We start from the raw sequence: 21,112 nt of genomic DNA, 5'->3' as shown, positions 1-21,112 counted from the left end.
CAAAATTTGATATTTTTTTCAACTTGATAAAGTTTTTCCTTTATGTTTCTTAAATTGTATACCATGATTATTACAATTTGCTTAACTTTTAGACATGTAGGGACAGGGGTTACTATTGTTACAATCTCTATTTATGTTCTGTTTAAATTGTTATGTTTGTATTGTTTTTCAGGCAAATTTTACAGAGACGGAAAGTAGTGGTAGAGGAAATGGCATCTGCCCATTTGATCCAAATGATAATGCAACATCCTTGTACACAAGTATGTAAACATATAAGCCTCTTTCTGAGAAAACTGCGCCCCAATGCAAGTGCGTTAAGTGTCCTTACAGGCTAATCAGAGAGGACACTTTCTGCTTAAATGCAATTTTTCTTTTATAGGAAGTCTTTTCTAAACAAAAATCCAGTTTTTTGCAGAAAGTGTTGTCCTTGATTAGCCTCTGCAGACTGCACAGGCTTATATTTGATGACACCTTACACACTGCACAGGCTTATATTTGATGACACCTTGCACACTGCACAGGCTTATATTTGATGACACCTTGCACACTGCACAGGCTTATATTTGATGACACCTTACACACTGCACAGGCTTATATTTGATGACACCTTACACACTTTTAAGAGGCTTATATTTGATGACACCTTACACACTTTAAGCTCATTTTTCAAAGAACAAAGCGCATATTTCAACAAATTGGGGCTTAGAACACCTGTGTAAAGTATTGTCCCTGATTGTCTGGTGTAGTCTGCAAGGGAAGTTTGGCTTCCATTGTACTTCGGGTTCAATTAGTGAAGATCTGAAATTTTTCGCTCGACTATTATATATGAAATATATATAGTGGAGCTATCCTACTCACCCTGGCGTCAGCGTTGCCGTTCCCGTATCCATTCCCGTACGGTGCAAATGTTAAAGTTTGCGTACTACCCCAAATATTTTCAATGTCCCTTGACATATTGCTTTCATATTTTGCATTATTGTTTACCATCATGACCCCAACCTATAAACAAGAGCAGACAACTGTATCAAGCATTTTGACAGAATTATTGCCCCTTTTATACTTAGAATATGCATGTTATTGATAAATCTATGTTAAAGTTTGCGTACTACCCCAAATATTTCCAATGTCCTTTGACATATTGCTTTTATATTTTGCATACTTGTTTACCAACATGACCCCAACCTATAAACAAGAGCAAATCACTGTATCAAGCATTTTGACATAATTATTGCCCCTTTTATACTTAGAATATGCATATTATTGATAAATCTATGTTAAAGTTTGCGTACTACCCCAAATATTTCCTATTTTCCTAGACATATTGCTTTCATATTTTGCATACATGTTTACCAACATGACCCCAACCTATAAACAAGAGCAGACAACTGTATCAAGCATTTTGACAGAATTATGGCCCCTTTTATACTTAGATAATTGAACATTTTGCTTTAATTGCCATAACTTCTTTATTTATGATCAGATTTTATTAATACTCTGACAAAACAACACTTACCTGAATACCACAATGGATTCCACCCAAACAATACCCCAAGCCCCAACCCAGAATCCCTGCCCCGTCCCCCCAAAATAAAGATCATCTAATAAATGACCCCACCCCACATTATACCCCCCTCTCAACCCCCCCCCCCCCCTCCTACCCCCCCCCCCCCCCCCCCAAATATTTTTTTTTCTTTTTTTATGTCCCCCACTACTATATTGTTTTTGCCCTGTCTGTTGGTCTGTTGGTTTGCGCCAACTTTAACATTTGCAGTAACTTTTGCAATATTGAAGATAGCAACTCGATATTTGGCATGCATATGTATCTCATGGAGCTGTACATTTTGAGTGGTGAAAAGTCAAGGTCAAGGTCATCCTTCAAGGTCAAAGGTCAAATATATGGGTCAAAATCGCTCATTTAATGTACACTTTTGCAGTATTTCAATATTCAAGAAAGCAACTTGATATTTGGCATGCATGTGTATCTCATGGAGCTGCACATTTTAAGGGGTGAAAGGTCAAGGTCATCCTTCAAGGTCAGAGGTCAAATATATGTGACCAAAATCGCTCATTTTAAGAGTACTTTTGCAATATTGAAGATAGCAACTTGATATTTGGCATGCATGTGTATCTCATGGAGCTGCACATTTTGAGTGGTGAAAGGTCAAGGTCAAGGTCATCCTTCAAGGTCAAATATATGGGTCAAAATTGCTCATGTAATGTTACTTCTGCAATATTGAAGCTAGCAATTTTATATTTGACATGCATGTGTATCTCATGGAGCTGCACATTTTGAGTGGTGAAGGGTCAAGGTCATCCTTCAAGGTCAAACGTCATATACGGGGACATAGTGTTTCACAAACACATCTTGTTTATTTTTGAAAGATTGTCTAATAAATTATTGAATATGAACAATTTCCCCATTATGGCTTACGTTATACTGTCAAGCAATGGAATAGTTGAGCGCGCTGTCCTCTGACAGCTCTTGTTATAATTGTTTTAAATAATAAAAGTTCATAAAAATATATCTTGTTTCATGAACAAGATGGAATTTATAGGTTTACAATTTGAAGGTATTGTTAAATGAATAGATTCGAAAAAAATGCTTATGAGCAATTAGTGTAGAACATGCAAATCCTTTGCTTCTGACTTCATATGATACATATGTTTATGACATGTTCATAATGTTTAGTGGGTACAATTTCTTTTTAACATGTCGCCGCTTCGTCTGTCTGTCCGTCCGTGTGTCCGTCCGTGCACAATTTTTGTTCGGGCTATTTCTCAGCAACTAATGACCGGAATTCAATGAAACTTTATGGGATGCTTCACAACCAAGAGGAGATGTGCATATCATGAGCAGGTTCTGGTCGGATGTTTTTTTACAGAGTTATGGCCCTTTGAAATTTTATATAAAAAAATTATTGTCCCCCCAACTACTGTGCCCTCAAGACGTTTCCTTTTATCTGAATATATAGTGCAATATTGTGACAAAAATTATCTTTGGGGAGCATCAACCGTCTCCGACGGTTTTTTGTTTTAACATAGTATTGAACACAATAATAATGAAGTAACAAATAAATTTCAATAAATTTCACTTACCTTCATGAGAAATAACTCTTATTTAAATTGCTATGATTTTTATTACATGAGCTGTTAAACTAATTTGGCATACATTGAAACATCCGTCTTAAACATATTTATCATCATGTTTACAGATACAGGAAACCTGGGAAATGGGTCTGCAATGTACTTCGGCACCTACTCCGACTTCCTGAAGAATAATCCGGTGTTCTTTCGACCAAAATTTGTCGGGACAGACGGCATTGAGCACACCGACAAGAGTACCGACCAAGATGACTCCAAGTGGCTCAATGGTAAGTGTATAATGCTGTTGTCATGTTGATTTTTGGGGCTTGATTTCATGTATTTGATACCCCTCAAGTATACAACGCTTGGAGTGTTGGTTAGGCCTAATGGTAGTGCAAGCGGTATCCTCAAAATTGAACTGAAATCTTATCTTTAAAAAAAATGCCTCACTGTGTGGAAATGGGGCTTAATGCATGTGCGTAAATTGTCATCCTAGATTAGTCTGCACAGTCTGCACAGGCTAATCAAGGACTTCTCTTTCTGCTTTATGGTATTTTTTCTTTTAAAGAAGTATCGTCGGAACGAAAAACCAGTTTAGGCAAGATTAGGCTGTGCTGACTGCAATTGCATTAAGCCCTGTTTTTCCAGAGCGAGGACAAAGTACAATACAATTCCTCTTAAAATAACATTTCTGTAGTGCTAACAATACTTAAAATAATGAAGATTTAGATGGCTTATCCACTGTTCATGTTAAAAGTAGCAGCACTTTTCTATAGCTGTTGCACAACTTCAACTAAAATAATTATTGTCCCCTACCGGTTTCACCGCAGGGGACTTATGGTTTGCGCTTTGTGTGTCAGTCTGTCTGTCTGTCCGTCACACTTTTCTGGATCCTTCGATAACTTGAAAAGTTCTTAATATTTTTTCATGAAACTTGCAACATGGATAGATGGCAATATGGATAATATGCACGTTTATTTTGTTCCTACGTCAAAAATTGTGGTTGCTATGGCAACCAAAAAAAAATCTGAAAAAGGTGGAATTTCTGACAACAGTGGAGCCGGTAGGAGACCATATTGCTTCACAATAGCCTTGTTTTAACTATATAATTTTCAGAACTTTTTTATCTGTAGTAAAGCAATTTTATGTTGTTTACCTTTGCAGTATTGTATGGCTCGTACATCTGTCGTTCTGTGTCAAATAATTTATTGAAGGTTACATGGTATATAAATACATATAATATCGGGGCTTGTCAGGCCTGTCAGGTTTTTGTATTTTGCATGCAAAATGTAAGATTATATCCAAACAATTACATTATGTTATGCTATATGTTGTGATGTGTGGGGTGCCCATTTCAAATGGATTCATTACAATTTCATTGACAAGGGTGATAATGTTGGTTTAGAAAGAATATCAATAGACAATATTTGTTTTAAATTTTCAAGACCAAAAGTCACCATAGGACCTTTACCAAAGTTTATTGTTCATTGGTATAATATCTCACCCAAGCTTAACAGAAGTTGAATTGCAATTGAAACTGCATAGTTATGGTCCTTAAATTGCCTGACATGGGTTTTAAGCAATGTTTGTGTCAGTCAGTCTGTTTTCTTACATGTGAACTGGACTGTTAGAGTTAACTGAACTGTCAAATATTTATGACTTGTCAGGTGTTAACTTAAATGTCAATCATGAACTGAACTGTCAAGTGTTCACTGAACTGTCAGGTGTTAACTGACTTGTCAGGTGTTAACTGAAGTATCGATTCTAAAATGAACTGTCAAGTGTTTAATGACTTGTCAGGTGTTAACTTAAATGTCAAGTGTTTACTGAACCACAGGCTTCGGAGCTGGGGCGGTGGCCGCCGCCCAAATATTTTTGGCAAAAATGAAATTTCGGCAAAGACCTTTTTAATTTTTAGCTTGACTATTATATATGAAATATATATAGTGGAGCCATCCTACTCACCCTGGCGATGCCGTTCCGTGCCGTGCCGTTAGTGTGCAAATGTTAAAGTTTTCGTACATACCCCAATTATTTTCATGGTCCCTTGACATATTGCTTTCATATTTTGCATACTTGTTTACCAACATGACCCCAACCCATAAACAAGAGCAGACAACTCTTTCAAGCATTTTGTCATAATTATGGCCCTTTTTCCACTTAGAATATGCAGCAAATGTTTGAGTTTTCGTACTACCCCATTTATTAGCTCACCTGATTGCTCAGGTGAGCTTTTGTGACCGGTCTTTGTCTGTCGTATGTCCATCCATCCGTCCATAAACATTTGCTCGTAAACACTCTTGAGGCCACATTTCTTGTCCTATCTTCATGAAACTTGGTCAGAAGCTTTGTCCCAATGAAATCTCGGCCGAGTTCGAAACTGAATTGTGCTGGGTCAAAAACTAAGTCACTAGGTCAAAAAAAGAAAAACCTTGTAAACACTGTAGAAGTCACATTTCATGCCCAATCTTCATGTAACTTTGTCAAAATGTTTGTCTTAAAGATATCTTGGTTGAGTTCAAAAGTGGTTCCGATCCGTTAAAAAACATGGCCGCCATGGGGCAGTTTTCCATATTTGGCTAAAGAGAAACCTTGTAAACACTCTAGAAGTCACAATTTTTGCCCAATCATCATGAAAGTTGGTCAAAACATTGGTTCAGTTGATGTCTCGGACGAGTTCAAAAATGGTCGAGATCGATGAAACAAATGGCCGCCAGTGGGCGGGGCATTTTTCTCTATATGTATATAGTGGCTATTTTCCCTACTTGGCTATAGAGAAACCTTGTAAACACTCTAGAAGTCACAATTTTTGCCCAATCATCATGAAAGTTGGTCAAAACATTGGTTTTATTGATATCTCGGACGAGTTTGAGAATGGTCGGGATTGGTGAAAAAACATGGCCGCGTGAAAATATGTGAACACAGTAGAAGTCACATTTTTGGCCCAATTTTCATGAAATTTGCTCAGAACATTTGTTTCCTTGATACCAGAGTTGAGTTCAAAAATGGTTCGGGTCAGTTGAATTACATTGCTGCTGGGAGGGGGACAGTTTTCTCATTATCCCCCCCCCCCCCCCCCCCCCCCTTTCGAAGAAGAGGGGGTATATTGTTTTGCTGATGTCGGTCCATCCGTCCACCAGATGGTTTCCGGATGATAACTCAAGGGGGGCGCTTATGCCAAGGATCATGAAACTTCATAGGTACATTGATCATGACTCGCAGATGACTCCTATTGATTTTTATGTCACCAGGTCAAAGGTCAAGGTCACGATGACCCGAAATAGAAAAAATGGTTTCAGGATGATAACTCAAGAACACTTATGCCTAGGATCATGAAACTTCATGTGTACATTGATTATGACTCGCAGATGACCCCTATTGATTTTCAGGTCACTAGGTCAAAGGTCAAGGTCACCGTGACCCAAAGCAGTAAAATGGTTTCCGGATGATAACTCAAGAACGCTTATGCCTAGGATCATGAAACTTCATAGCTACATTGATCATGACTCGCAGATAACATCTATTGATTTTCAGGTCACTAGGTCAAAGGTCAAGGTCACGATGACCCAAAATAGTAAAATGGTTTCCAGATGATAACTCAAGAAAGCTTAGGCCTAGGATCATGAAACTTCATAGGTACATTGATCATAACTCGCAGATAACCCCTATTGATTCTCAGGTCTCTAGGTCAAAGGTCAAGGTCAAAATGACCCAAAGTAGTAAAATAGTTTCCGGATGATAACTCAAGAACGCTTATGCCTAGGATCATGAAACTTCATAGGTACATTGATCATTACTTGTAGATGACTCCTATTGGTTTTCAGGTCACTAGGTCAAAGGTCAAGGTCACAGTGACCCAAAATACTAAAATGGTTTCCAGATGATAACTTAAGAACGCTTATGCCTAGGATGATGAAACTTCATAGGTACATTGATCATGACTCGAAGATGACCCCTATTGATTTTAAGGTCACTAGGTCAAAGGTCAAGGTCACAGTGACCTGAAATAGTAAAATGGTTTCTGGATGATAACTCAAGAACGCTTATGCCTAGGATCATGAAACTTCATAGGTACAATGATCATGACTCGCAGATGACCCCTAATGATTTTCAGGTCACTAGGTCAAAGGTCACAGTGACCTTAAATAGTAAAATGGTTTCTGGATGATAACTCAAGAATGTTTATGCCTAGGTTAGGTATATTGATCATGACTCACAGATGACTGCTATTGATTATCAGGTCACTTGGTCAAAGGTCAAGGTCACAGTGCCAAATAACGAATTCACACATTGGCTGTCAAGGTCACGGTGACTCAACTTGGAAAAATGGTTTCTGGATGATAACTCAAGAATGCTTATGCCTAGGATCATGAAACTTCATAGGTATATTGCTCATGACTCGCAGATGAAATCATGATGAAACTTGACCAGGATATTTGTCTGGACAATATCTAGGTCAAGTTTGACATTTGGTAAAGATTGAATGAACCGACTCCTCTCAAGTGAGCAAATTAGGGCTATCTTGGCCCTCTTGTTTTCATTGTCCCTTGACATATTGCTTTCATATTTTGCATACTTGTTAACCAACATCAGCCCCAAACTATAAACAAGAGCAGACAACTCTATCAAGCATTTTGTCTTAATTATTGCCCCTTTTATACTTAGAATATGCATATTATTGATAAATCTATGTTAAAGTTTGCATATTACCCCAAATATTTCCTATATCCTTTGACATATTGCTTTTATATGTTGCATACTTGTTTACCAACATGACCCCAACCTATAAACAAGAGCAGACAACTATATCAAGCATTTTTTTTATTATTATGGCCCCTTTTCCACTTAGATAATTGAACATTTGCCTTAAATTGCCATAACTTCTTTATTTATGATTACATTTTTTTTTACTTTGACAAAACAACACTTACCTGAATACCACAATGGATTCCACCCAAGCAATACCCCACGCCCCTATCCAGAATCCCTTCATTCCCCCCAATCTTTCCCCCCCCCCCCCCTCACTTTTTTTTTAAACCTCATCTAATAAATTATTGAATATGAACTATTTCCCCATGATGGCTTACATTATAATGTCAAGCACTCGAATAGTCCAGCGCGTTGTCCTCTGGCAGCTCTTGCTATGTTCCCCACCACTATAGTGGGGGATATATTGTTTTTTGCCTTGTCTGTTGGTTTTTGTGTGTGTTTGTTTGTTTGCGCCAACTTTAACATTTGCAATAACTTTTGCAATATTGAAGATAGCAACTTGATATTTGGCATGCATGTGTATCTCATGGAGCTGCACATTTTGAGTGGTGAAATGTCAATGTCAAGGTCATCCTTCAAGGTCAAAGGTCAAATATATAGCTTCAAAGTGGCGCAAAAGGGGACATAGTGTTTCTGACAAACACATATTTTGTTAACCAGGTTTTCCGAAGGAAAAAACTGGTTATTAGATTGGCGAATGCGGGCGGGCTGGCTGGCTGGCTGGTGGAACAAGCTTGTCCGGGCCATAACTATGTCGTTCATTGTCAGATTTTAAAATCATTTGGCACATTTGTTCACCATCATTGGACGGTGTGTCGCGCGAAATAATTACGTCGATATCTCCAAGGTCAAGGTCACACTTTGAGTTCAAAGGTCAAAAATGGCCATAAATGAGCTTGTCCTGGCCATAACTATGTCATTCATTATGAGATTTTAAAATCATTTGGCACATTTGTTCACCATCATGGGACGGTGTGTCGCACGAAAGAATCACGTCAATATCTCCAATGTCAAGGTCGCCACGACTAAAAATAGATTAAAAAAAAAAAAACTTACAAAGGGGGTTAATTTTGTTTGTTCATTTCAAAAGTTCAGTTTGAGTTTTCTCCCTTTATCAGATTTTTTTTTCACAATGAAAACCTGGTTTTGTGATAATTTTGTCCCTTGTTTTTCTTTTCTTTTTTCATTTCAATACCGGTATATTTTAAAATATCTTTACCACGAAGCAAAGTCATCACGCTTTCGCAGTTATGACACTTGTATTGTTGATTGTCATCACCCGCGATAATGTATGTGTCAATTATGTTGTTAATTGATCGGTCTCTTTTATAATGATAATCCCTTTATTCATGAGTAATTAAACCTGGGAATCTTTGACTGTCGGTATGATCTAAGCCTTTGCTTCTTTTTATTAAGTATAAAGGAAAGTGTGACATGAAACAAATGTGCCCATTTTCAATAGTCCTTAACTATCACAAATGAAAGATACCTCAAGATACCTGAATTAATTGTAATAGCTCAAAGTGAATTGATAATGCTAAAAAACTTATTTAATGTTTTTACCACTTTTTTGTGTCATTTCAATATGTCTACTCAAAACCAATCAACGAATTTCATATTTCCAAAACAAAATTTCGGGAAAAAATCACGAAGAACATTCTTTCAACCCACATTTTCCCTATTGTTGTGTCGTCTGCTACAAAGTTAAAACTGCGACAAATAGAGATCACTTCTCCATCGTCTGTCTGTTTGTCACAACTTTTGTTAATCAAAATATGCCTGCAATAGACGTGTATAAGGTCAGGTATCAGGCATCAAAACAAACCAGAATGCACCATTTGATGCTAAAATTTGGAAAAAAAATCCGGGGATACCCACACCCACCTCCTCCGCCGCCCCAATGTCAATTTGCTTCCGACGCCCCTGTAAACTGTCAAGTGTTAACTGAACTGTCAAGTGTTTACTGAACTGTCAGGTGTAATTGTCTTGTCAAATGTAAACTGAACTGTCAAGTGTTAACTGAACTGTCAAGTGTTAACTTAACTGTCAAGTGTTTACTGAACTGTTGAGTCTTAACTGAACTGTGAAGTGTTAACTGATCCTTTAAGTGTTTATTGAACTGTCAAGTGTTTACTGAACTGTCAAGTATTAAATTAAATGTTAAGTTTAAATTTTGCTCTTGACCTTATTAATGGATTGATAGAAATATTTCCCTCGTATGCACACATAATGTTTATTGCCAAAGTCAATCTTATTCGACCCTTTGACACACTGGTAATTTTTAGTTGATTAGGTTAACTTAAGCATGGCCATCAAGGTAATATAGATTTATTGAGGCTTAACTTGTTTGCCTTTGATATCCTGGTATTGTCTTTTTGATTGAAGTTAAACTGCTTTGTCTTCAACATCCAGCTATTGTTTTTTGTTTGACATTAAACTGATAGCCTTTGACATCCAGCTATTATTTATTGTTTAAGTTTAAATGATTTGCATTTGAAACCCAGCTATAATTGTTGATTTTTTGAGGTTCGCTTTGCCATTTACACCCAGCTACTGTTGATTGTTTTAGGTTAAAGTGAAAACTTTGCCTTTGACTTAATATTGGGGAATGCAATCTTATTTATGTAATAAACAAGACCAGATATTGTGTAAATGTATTGTACGATTTCCTTATATCGAGCATAGCCTAATTTAGATCACTTTGTTTACATTAAGAACGCAGCTCTCATGATTATGTCACACATGCACTACTAGTATTTTGTTTTATTAACAATACAACCCTTGAAAATAAATACAGACATAACTAAAATAGGAAAAAATAATTATAATTGCATTTCAAAATCTTACTTCAACTGAAATAATCAAATTTTATCCCAGCTCCATTTAACTTTTTCAGTCCTCTTCATTAATTTCCACATAAATTGCAAAGTGAGGCCGACGACTGCGCTAGTGTAAACACAACACTTTTATCTATCTGATTTATTTTTAAGAAAAATCATTTTCATTTGAAATTTCATTCGAACAAATGTGCAAATGTCTGTGTTTTTGCAATTCTTGAGCCTTTTACGTATCAATGTTGACTGATAAAATAGAAACTTGTTAAATTTTGAATAAAAGTTAAAAAAAAGTTAAATTACTGTTTCAGTTTGTAAAAATATGTTTATTGACCTAATGCCTATTGAAATCGTGTACTCTCACTTTTCGGCTGTGATGTCTCGTTACCAGGTATACAACATGCATTGTGAATGCTATTTGTGGGTACGACTATTGGATTTGCGTGGTTAAACACACTGTAAATAAACAATTTTTGCATGGATATAACAGGAATTAAATAAATCTTTAAAGGTAAATTGTTTTTTGCGGCATTGTTTGCATTAATTCAGGCATTCTTGTTTCCTTAACCATACATAGTAATCGGAGGATATTTGACTGTTCATGTCTCACGTAATGTGACTTCTATGAACTCAGAAACCTGTAAACTCATCCATTTAAGTGAATGGTTGAAAATGTGCAAGTTATTAATCTGTTTTGGGTTTCGGATTTGCAATTGCTCTATCCAGTGGTTTAGATTACTTAGTCTTAATCTGAGCTTTCTCATTTTATCTCGTATTCCATCAATAGATCATTTAAAACGCTAATTTTGTTGAACAAACATACAATATAATTATGTTCATAGTTCAACTTTTTTATTGATATGTGTTTAAAAGCTAATATACCCTCAAAATCAAGAAATATTTCGTACAATATTTAGAAAAATAGAGTTAACTTATAAAAAGTCAATGTTTCTTAAAGCAATAGCCAAATTTCAACTCTAGACAATTGTGGTCTGGCAACGTAGATTTAAAAAAGATACAATATGCTCTTTTTTGTTGGACAATATATATTACACATGTTGATGTACTAAGTTAGTGTTTGTGTGTCGTATGTTTAGATATTGTTGCGGGAAATTTAAATGAAATATATTATGCAACAAAAAAATAAAAAAGGAGTATTTTGTATCTTGTCAAATCTATGTTTCTATTCCTTATACATATCTTGCGTTGAAATTTTGGCTATTGCTATAAGGAACACTGATTTTTATGCCCCCGGATGGAATGATGGGGGTATATTGTTTTTGGCCTGTCTGTCTGTCATTGGATGTGTCTGTCTGTCTGTCATTGGATGCGTATGTCTGTCTGTCATTGGATGTGTCTGTCTGTCTGTCATTGGATTTGTCTGTCAGTCTGTCATTGGATTTGTCTGTCAGTCTGTCATTGGATGTGTCTGTCTGTCTGTCATTATGTGTGTCTGTCCAATGACTTAACCTTGGTCATAACTTTGGTAATATTAAAGATAGCAACTTTATATTTGGCATGCATGTGTATCTCATGGAGCTGCACATTTTGAGTGGTGAAAGGTCAAGGTCATCCTTTAAGGTCAGAGGTCAAATATATGGCTTCAAAGTGGCGCATTAGAGGGCATTGTGTTTCTGACAAACACATTCTTGATTATGGGTTAACTTTATTTTACGAAATATTTCGTGAATTGTATTATTATTGTGTTATTTTAATGATTCTGCTATGTTAATAAATCATACTAGTTTATTATAAAAGAAATACTGAAATTTGCTTTTTAGCTAATAGAGGATGTAAGGAAGTTTAAATTCATTACCTTGCATGCTAAGTCACTGTGACCGTATCTGTGTGGCATGGGAACTTCTCATGTTACTCACTATAGTTTTATTTGTTTTTATGTCCCCCACTATAGTAGTGGGGGACATATTGTTTTTGCCCTGTCTGTTGGTCTGTTGGTCTGTTTGCGCCAACTTTAACATTTTGCAATAACTTTTGCTATATTGAAGATAGCAACTTCATATTTGGCATGCATGTGTATCTTATGAAGCTGCACATTTTGAGTGGTGAAAGGTCAAGGTCATCCTTCAAGGTCAGAGGTCAAATATATGTGACCAAAATCGCTCATTTTATGAATACTTTTGCAATATTGAAGATAGCAACTTGATAATTGGCATGCATGTGTATCTTATGGAGCTGCACATTTTGAGTGTTGAAAGGTCAAGGTCAAGGTCATCCTTCAAGGTCAGAGGTCAAATATATGTGGCCCAAATCGCTTATTCTATGAATACTTTTGCAATATTGAAGATGGCAACTTGATATTTGGCATGTATGTGTATCTTATGGAGCTGCACATTTTGAGTGTTGAAAGGTCAAGGTCAAGGTCATCCTTCTAGGTCAGAGGTCAAATATATGTGGCCCTAATCGCTCATTTTATGAATACTTTTGCAATATTGAAGATAGCAACTTGATATTTGGCATGCATGTGTATCTCATGGAGCTGCACATTTTGAGTGGTGAAAGGTCAAGGTCATCCTTTAAGGTCAGAGGTCAAATATATGTGGCCCAAATCGCTTATTTTATGAATACTTTTGCAATATTGAAGATGGCAACTTGATATTTGGCATGTATGTGTATCTTATGGAGCTGCACATTTTGAGTGTTGAAAGGTCAAGGTCAAGGTCATCCTTCTAGGTCAGAGGTCAAATATATGTGGCCCTAATCGCTCATTTTATGAATACTTTTGCAATATTGAAGATAGCAACTTGATATTTGGCATGCATGTGTATCTCATGGAGCTGCACATTTTGAGTGGTGAAAGGTCAAGGTCATCCTTCAAGGTCAGAGGTCAAATATATGTGGCCCAAATCGCTTATTTTATGAATACTTTTGCAATATTGAAGATAGCAACTTGATATTTGGCATGCATGTGTATCTCATGGAGCTGCACATTTTGAGTAGTGAAAGGTCAAGGTCATCCTTCACACGGTCAAGGTCATCCTTCACAAGGTCAAGGTCATATATAGGGGGACATTGTGTTTCACAAACACATCTTGTTTTGTTTTAAAGAATGCTTTAGTTGTGAATGCCTTGTTCTGGCATGCTTATTCATATATTTCATTTATGACACATTCATTTTCAAACCAAACTATATTTTTTATTATTGTGGTTGTTTTGTTGTTTGTTTTGTGGAGTATTAGTTCATGGTATTGTGAAGCTTACATATTTTCACAAAAATCACACAGGTGTGGAAAACCTTGTATTAAAGCTTTGCATTGTTTTTGTTTTTACTTAAAACTGATGCCTTTTTACAGACTTAAAGGATAAAATGTAATTGAAAAACATTTATATTCTTTGGAATGAACCTTTCTTGTTGTTTTTATGGACAAATAAATCAGAGGTTTTCTGATTTTGGAAAAACAAGAAGACTACATGTCACTTATTTTCTGATGTGTCTGTGTGAAATCTGTGGATCGGTTAATATATGTAATTAATGAAAATTAATGTCCGATGAAGAATAATCATTTTACAGTACTTAAGCTGTTTCTCTGGTAGGACTTTGTAAATAGTAATGAGCAGTAAGCAGGATGAGATCTATGAAAATACTTGATCCTGTAATGGAATAGCCTTAATGGTTGTTTGTCATGTTAAAAGTTAACTAGAAATGGTGCGGCAGCGGCCAATGTGTATCCCCACGCCACATGTTTGACCCAGGGGGCGTCCAAGGGTTGGTAATAGGGCCATGCATAGTTGAGATTGACTGTATTGTCATAAGAGATGTTTAGTATCAATTTGAAGTAAATCGGTGTAGAAATGAAGAAGTTAATGTAAAATAACATTAAAAAAATAGAGATCTCTGACGCGGCCCCACCCCAACCACCATAACTTTTGACCCAGGGGTCAGATCAAAATTTCAAATAGTGCAGGGTCGCACATATGCTCATAGCTATTGTGTGTAAGTTTCAAGGTTCTGGTGCTAATTATAGCGTAGGAGGAGATAGTGGCCAGGACGGACAGACGGCAGAGATAACCACAATATCTATAAGCTTTTCAAAAAGCTTTGGGATAATTATTTTCTGAAATGTTCTGATGGGCATGCCTTGTAAGCTTGACTTCTCGTTGTAGAGATCAATATACTCAATATAAAATCCTTAATTTTTAGAAATTTGTAGTTTATTGTAGTTACCTATCCTGATGAACATAGCATAGTATTATTATAATAGTAAGTTTAAAATAAAGTTGTTCAATAACAAATTTAAAAGGAAAAACATAATTGTTAATTATAAAATATTTAATGATTTTAATAAGAAAAAGATGAATAATTAGAAACAAATGTAATTAATATTTAAAAGAGTAACGTTGATATTAACAAATCAGAAACTAAACAAAACTAATTTATAAATCAGTATACAATCCATATTTTAAATAATAAATATTGTTGTGTTTTATGTAATTATTGTTCTTTACTTTTTCTTGTCAATTACTTCTATGGCTTTTATTTTTCTTGTCAATTTCTTCTATGGCTTTTATAGGTCATGTGCCTTTTACATAAATTTCACTTTACATTTTATTTGTTCACAAATTTACTTGTTAATAATTGTACTAATGTAACATGTTGACCTTACTAAATGATCAGCCAATTAGATATCACTTTATTGCTTCCATCACTTTATTGCTTCCACATGGATTGACAAAGATTATACTGGTAACAGAACGAGTGTTATATGTAGGATTACTAGCTGGCAGATTGATTGCATTATTATTTAAGCTTTTATGATGTGTATGCTCCAAGTATAAAGCATTGCACTTGTCCCTCCATATGTATGTAAGTATGACCCATAGCTTGAGTTTAAAACACTTCTTTTCTACTTGGAGGATCTTGCTAAGACTTTAACATTTTAGGTCACCAGGTCAAATCTTACCAAAATCTTGTTACCACTCAAGAGGCCATATTTATTACTCATTCTTTATGAAACTTGGTCAGAATGTTGATTATAACAAAGTCTGGATTGGAATCTGGGTCCAGGGCATTCAAAAACTAAGTCACCATGTCAAATCTGAGTAAAAAACAACATGTTATCACTCTAGAGGCCACAATTTCGACTCCATTTTGATGAAACTTGTTAAGTATGTTTTTCATTAAATTTTCCAGACACTGAGTTCCTATCCTAGTGACGTGCAAATAAAATCTAGGTCACCATGTCAAATCTCAAGAAAACCTTGTAACAATTAGTCACAGTAATGACTCAAAAACTTTTCTGAATTATTATCTTGACTATGTCCTGGCAACTTAAGAGAGGTCATCTTTGAGAATGTTTATCTCGATGGTTTCGAGGCCGTGTTTGAAGCATGGTCATTGGATTTATTTACAAGGTCACCAGGTCATATTTTATGGAAAAAAAACGTTACCATTGTGGAAGCCAAACTTATCAGTCTTGCTGAAACTTGATCACAATGTTTATCTTGACAATTTCTAGGCCAAGTTTGAATCTGCGTCACGTGTGTCCTTGCCAGGTTTGATTTTAAAATAGCAATATCAAGACCCTAGAATCCACATTAATGACTCAATATTGATGAAACTTGGCCATACATTTTTATTAAAATGATATTGAGGCCATGGTTGAGTCTTGGTTAGGTGATGTCAAAGACTGTTTCATAAGGTTAAGTCTTTGACAATTGGTGAACATCAAAGCCATATCAGCACTTCAGGTCCATCATTAACCAGGTTTTCCGAAGGAAAAAACTGGTTATTAGATTGGCGAATGCGGGCGGGCTGGCTGGCTGGCTGGCTGGCTGGCTGGCGGGCTGGCGGGCAGGAGGAACAAGCTTGTCTGGGCCATAACTATGTCGTTCATTGTCAGATTTTAAAATCATTTGGCACATTTGTTCACCATCATTGGACGGTGTGTCGTGCGAAATAATTACGTCAATATCTCCAAGGTCAAGGTCACACTTTGAGTTCAAAGGTCAAAAATGGCCATAAATGAGCTTGTCCTGGCCATAACTATGTCATTCATTGTGAGATTTTAAAATCATTTGGCACATTTGTTCACCATTATGGGACGGTGTGTCGCACAAAAGAATCCCGTCAATATCTCCAATGTCAAGGTCGCCACGACTAAAAATAGATTTTTTTTAAAACAAACTTACAAAGGGGGTTAATTTTGTTTGTTCATTTCAAAAGTTCAGTTTGAGTTTTCTCCCTTTATCAGATTTTTTTTTCACAATGAAAACCTGGTTTTGTGACAATTTTGTCCCTTGTTTCATTCATGGTTTGTACACTTTTTGTAATGCTGGGTGTGTTTGGTGGTACCACAGATTGCTTTCCATGTTGTTGATTGACATTTTTTCAGTTTATATATATATGAATATTAATGTATCTGTGTAAGGAAGGGAAGTTCTGCTTGCAGAAAGCAAGCATTTTATATTCGGTTACTGTATTATTTGAGACAGTTTTTGTTATGCAATATTTATATATTGGTTAAAGTGTTTAACTGATTCAAATTTTTTATTACTTTCCTTTTTAAGTTGAATTTTTACTCAGTTATTATATAGTGTGTCAAAATTCATTTTGTGTGTTTTTGTTATCAACATTAAGGTCCTTATGCACCTCGACTTTCAGGTATAATGTTGTTACCTTAACTTTGCCATTTTTCAGTCCCCCAGTTCGCAGGCACATTCGATGAAGGGAACCAAGTTTTCACATTTTTCAGAGAAATTGCCCTGGAGTTCCCGGATCCGTTAGTGAAAAAAACATATGCAAGAGTAGCCAAAGTGTGCAAGGTACGTAGCGTATTGTTGCACTTCTGATATCATACATGCTGAAAATAAAATCTTAATCATTCACAAACTTACCAAATAAAAGATAATTTTGTGAACATCTGAGGTCAAAGCGCTGAAGGTGAGCTAATGTGATCACCCTATGTGCAGAAGTGTTTGTGTTAACTTTTAGCTCGTCACCGCTATCAAGGTCCATATTTTTCATCCACTATTCAGGAAAACTTGGTCAGAATGTTTAACTGGGCTATATCTAGGCAGAGGCCAATGTGGGTCACAGGCTTCTCAAAATTTGGTCACATGGTACAATCTTAGAAAAACCATGTTGCTATTAAAAAGGCCACATTTATTACTCAATTTTGATGATACTTGGTAAGAATGTTCATGTAGACAAGATCTAGGCCAAGTTCGAATCTGGGTCACGTGTCTCCAATATTGGAGTCTACATTTATGACTCAATCTTAATGAAACTTTGTTAGAATGTTTATTCTGACTAAATCCATTCCAAGTTTAAATCTTGGTCATGTGAATCTAAAAACTATGTTGTGAGATCAAATCTAAAAATGATCTTGTGCCACATTTACCACACTGTCTTGATTTAACTTGTTTAGAATGTTTATTTTTACAATATGAAGGCCATGTTAGAAACTGGGTCAAGTGTGGTAAAGAACTAGATCACCTGTTCAAGTCTTCAGCAATTAGTGTTAATGAACTCCGAGTGCTTAATGGACATATGGTTCTCTTGTATGCAAATGTAAATATAAAGAGAATTAAAGATGACTTTGTAATCCATAGCTCACTCTTTAAACTTAAAAAAACACACAATAATCTCTCTAACAAGCATCATACATATTTCCTGTGCAAGCTCAATAAAATATTATGTGGATTGATTTTAATCACGCACTTTGAAAAAACAAATTATTTTCTATGCTCCCCGAAATAAAATTTCGGCCGAGCATATAGTTGCCAGTTTGTCCTTCCTGCCTTACTTCCTTACTTCCGTCACACTTTTGTGACAGTTTCTCATAGCACCTTCAATACTTAACTGATCTCTTTCATATTTGGCATGTAGGTACCATGCATAGACCTCTACCTTTTGATGAGGTTTGAGGTCACTGGGGTCAAGGTCACTGAGGCTAATAATAGATTCTTCTGTCACACTTTTGTTACACTTTCTCATAGCACCTTCAATACTTAACGGATCTCTTTTATATTTGGCATGTAGGTTACTTGCATGGACCTCTACCTTTTAATGAGGTTTGAGGTCACTGGGGTCAAGGTCACTGAGGCTAATAATAGATTCTTCTGTCACACTTTTGTTACACTTTCTCATAGCACCTTCAATACTTAACCGATCTCTTTCATATTTGGCGTGTAGGTACCTTGCATGGACCTCTACCTTTTGATGAGGTTTGAGGTCACTGGGGTCAAGGTCAAGGTCACTGAGGCTAATAATAGATTTTTCCATCACTCTTTTGTTACAGTTTCTCATTGCACCTTCATTACTTAACAGATCTCTTTCATATTTGGCATGTAGGTTCCTTGCATGGACCTCTACCTTTTGATGAGGTTTGAGGTCACTGGGGTCAAGGTCATAGTGGCTAATAATAGATTTATTTAGGTGGTTATTAACACATAGATTGACAAAGCTCATCATAGGGGAGCATCCATCAGTTTCACTGATATTATTGTTTTCGAAACATGCTAATTCATTGTTGCTTAGTGATGTGACTTTATTTGGCGGTGACAAAGTCACTTCAACTATGTTATATGATGTGTTGGGAAAGTCAACAAAAATGTAACTTTTAAAAATGCTTCAAATGTGATCTAAAACATGTGAATACTCATAACTGTTGCATTTCATTGGAAACAAAGTTAAACATGTGAAACCATACATGTTTGAAAGTTATTAATATTTTCTCATTTAATAATTTAACATTACATTTTATGTAGAGGACAAAGGATATTGAAAATGTTTGTAATATAGCATTTCAGGTATATTTGCTTTAATAAGGTGTGTTTATATGAGGGACGCTCTTAGAAAACAGGTCTAAATGCATGTAAGTCAAGCCCGTCCAAGATTAGCCTGTGCAGGTCTTGAAGATAGCTGACGAAGCAGTTTTGGGGTGTAAGTCACATATACAAAGTTCTAGATAGTATTAAATAGTACCTTACCAAAGGGTACTATAGGTTTGCCTTCCTTTGGTCTGTTCAAAACTTTGAGTGCAATATTCTAAGTGTTTTTTAACAGGGTTCCAAAGTATGCATGTACCAAAGCTGTGGCCATGTATTAACCAGATCCATTGTTTTTTTTGCCATTGCAGCAAGACCTTGGGGGTGGCTATATGAACAAGAAAAAATGGCTGTCATACCAGAAGGCAAGGCTTAATTGCTCGCTGCCAGGCCGTGACCCATACTACTTTGATGATCTCTGTAAGTATTGAGCCATACTACTTTGATGATCTCTGTAAGAATTGACCCATGCTACTTTGATGATCTATGTCAGGGGTTTCACTGGCCCAAAAAAAGTTGTCACCACTTTTTCGCGGCGCCAAAACTGTCGCTTATTCCAACCTTATTAATAAGAACAATCATTTAAAGAAACCTTACTACATTAATGTCATTGACTAAATGATCACTTTAAAAAGTATATTACATAAAAAACAAGTACCTTCATAAGTCATACCTTCTTAAGTCTTAATAAGCTTTATTTGTATATGAATAACATTTTTTTCAACTTGATAAACAACACAGATAACCAAAATAATATAATAATTTTAACATCAATGTATTAAACAGTATGCTGCATAAATGTTTCAAAATTTATCATTTTAACATCGAATCACACCAATGTACACCAAAATCATTTGAAAGGGAAAAAGAAATATAAAACATCAGAAAATCTATTGTCACTTCAAATTTTTAAACAGTTATATTTGGTCATTTGGACATGATATACCTCAGCTTCTGTTGTTAAAACATTTTCTGTTAATGGTGGATGATTTCCAGGTTCAATAAAATGAATGTTTTTTTTTACGCCTATTTCCTGACAGAAAGGCCCAGATAATTGCCACCATTCATTCTAGTTGCCTGAAATAACATAAAACATATTTTTACAAACTATCAACAAAAAACCAAGACATAAATGTCCCTATCTTTAAATGTCCGAATTTTAACACATCCGAAATATAGTACATCATGCTAATGATAAACGTTTTATTTCGGAAATTGTTGGTATCTTAATCAAATTATATCCTTCCCAGAACATTATAATAATGAAACTATTAAACAGAAATGCTCACAAATACCTGTTGAAACAAGTTTTTATTTGTTTTTGTTGAGAAAATAAATGCTTTTGCCAGCCCCCTGCCCATGGTTTTGATTAAAGAAATAGCTTCCCTAAAAATCATTATAATTATTGATCGTCGTGACAGTTTGTCCCCGTGTTACTTAATTTATTTCTCAATATCATAATGGAGCCGTTAATCCGATAATAACCCCCATAAAACTTGACAATAGCAGTAAAAACACCGTTTGTAACACTTACACGCTTCAGTGATTGCAGTCTGCACTGTAGGTCGCTTACATGTACATCGTCGTTAATCAATATTTACAACTGACATATGCTGGACGCTAATGCTTGTCACGTG

General features: G+C 35.7%; 1 protein-coding gene across 1 annotated transcript in view; it reads left to right on the top strand.

Moving 5' to 3' along the window:
* LOC127876449 (semaphorin-2A-like) overlaps positions 1–21,112 on the top strand; it is a 148,679-nt gene that overhangs the window by 101,953 nt on the left and 25,614 nt on the right. Inside the window, exons 11-14 of the mRNA XM_052421745.1 lie at positions 173–260; positions 3,213–3,371; positions 17,344–17,468; positions 19,787–19,895. Coding sequence (XP_052277705.1) covers positions 173–260; positions 3,213–3,371; positions 17,344–17,468; positions 19,787–19,895 — 481 coding nt within the window. The remainder of the gene's footprint in view (positions 1–172; positions 261–3,212; positions 3,372–17,343; positions 17,469–19,786; positions 19,896–21,112) is intronic.

Source organism: Dreissena polymorpha, chromosome 4 (assembly GCF_020536995.1).
Source record: "Dreissena polymorpha isolate Duluth1 chromosome 4, UMN_Dpol_1.0, whole genome shotgun sequence".
Lineage (NCBI taxonomy): Eukaryota > Metazoa > Mollusca > Bivalvia > Myida > Dreissenidae > Dreissena > Dreissena polymorpha.
Note: the sequence above shows the minus strand (reverse complement) of the source record. Positions and strands in the feature narration are given on the sequence as shown.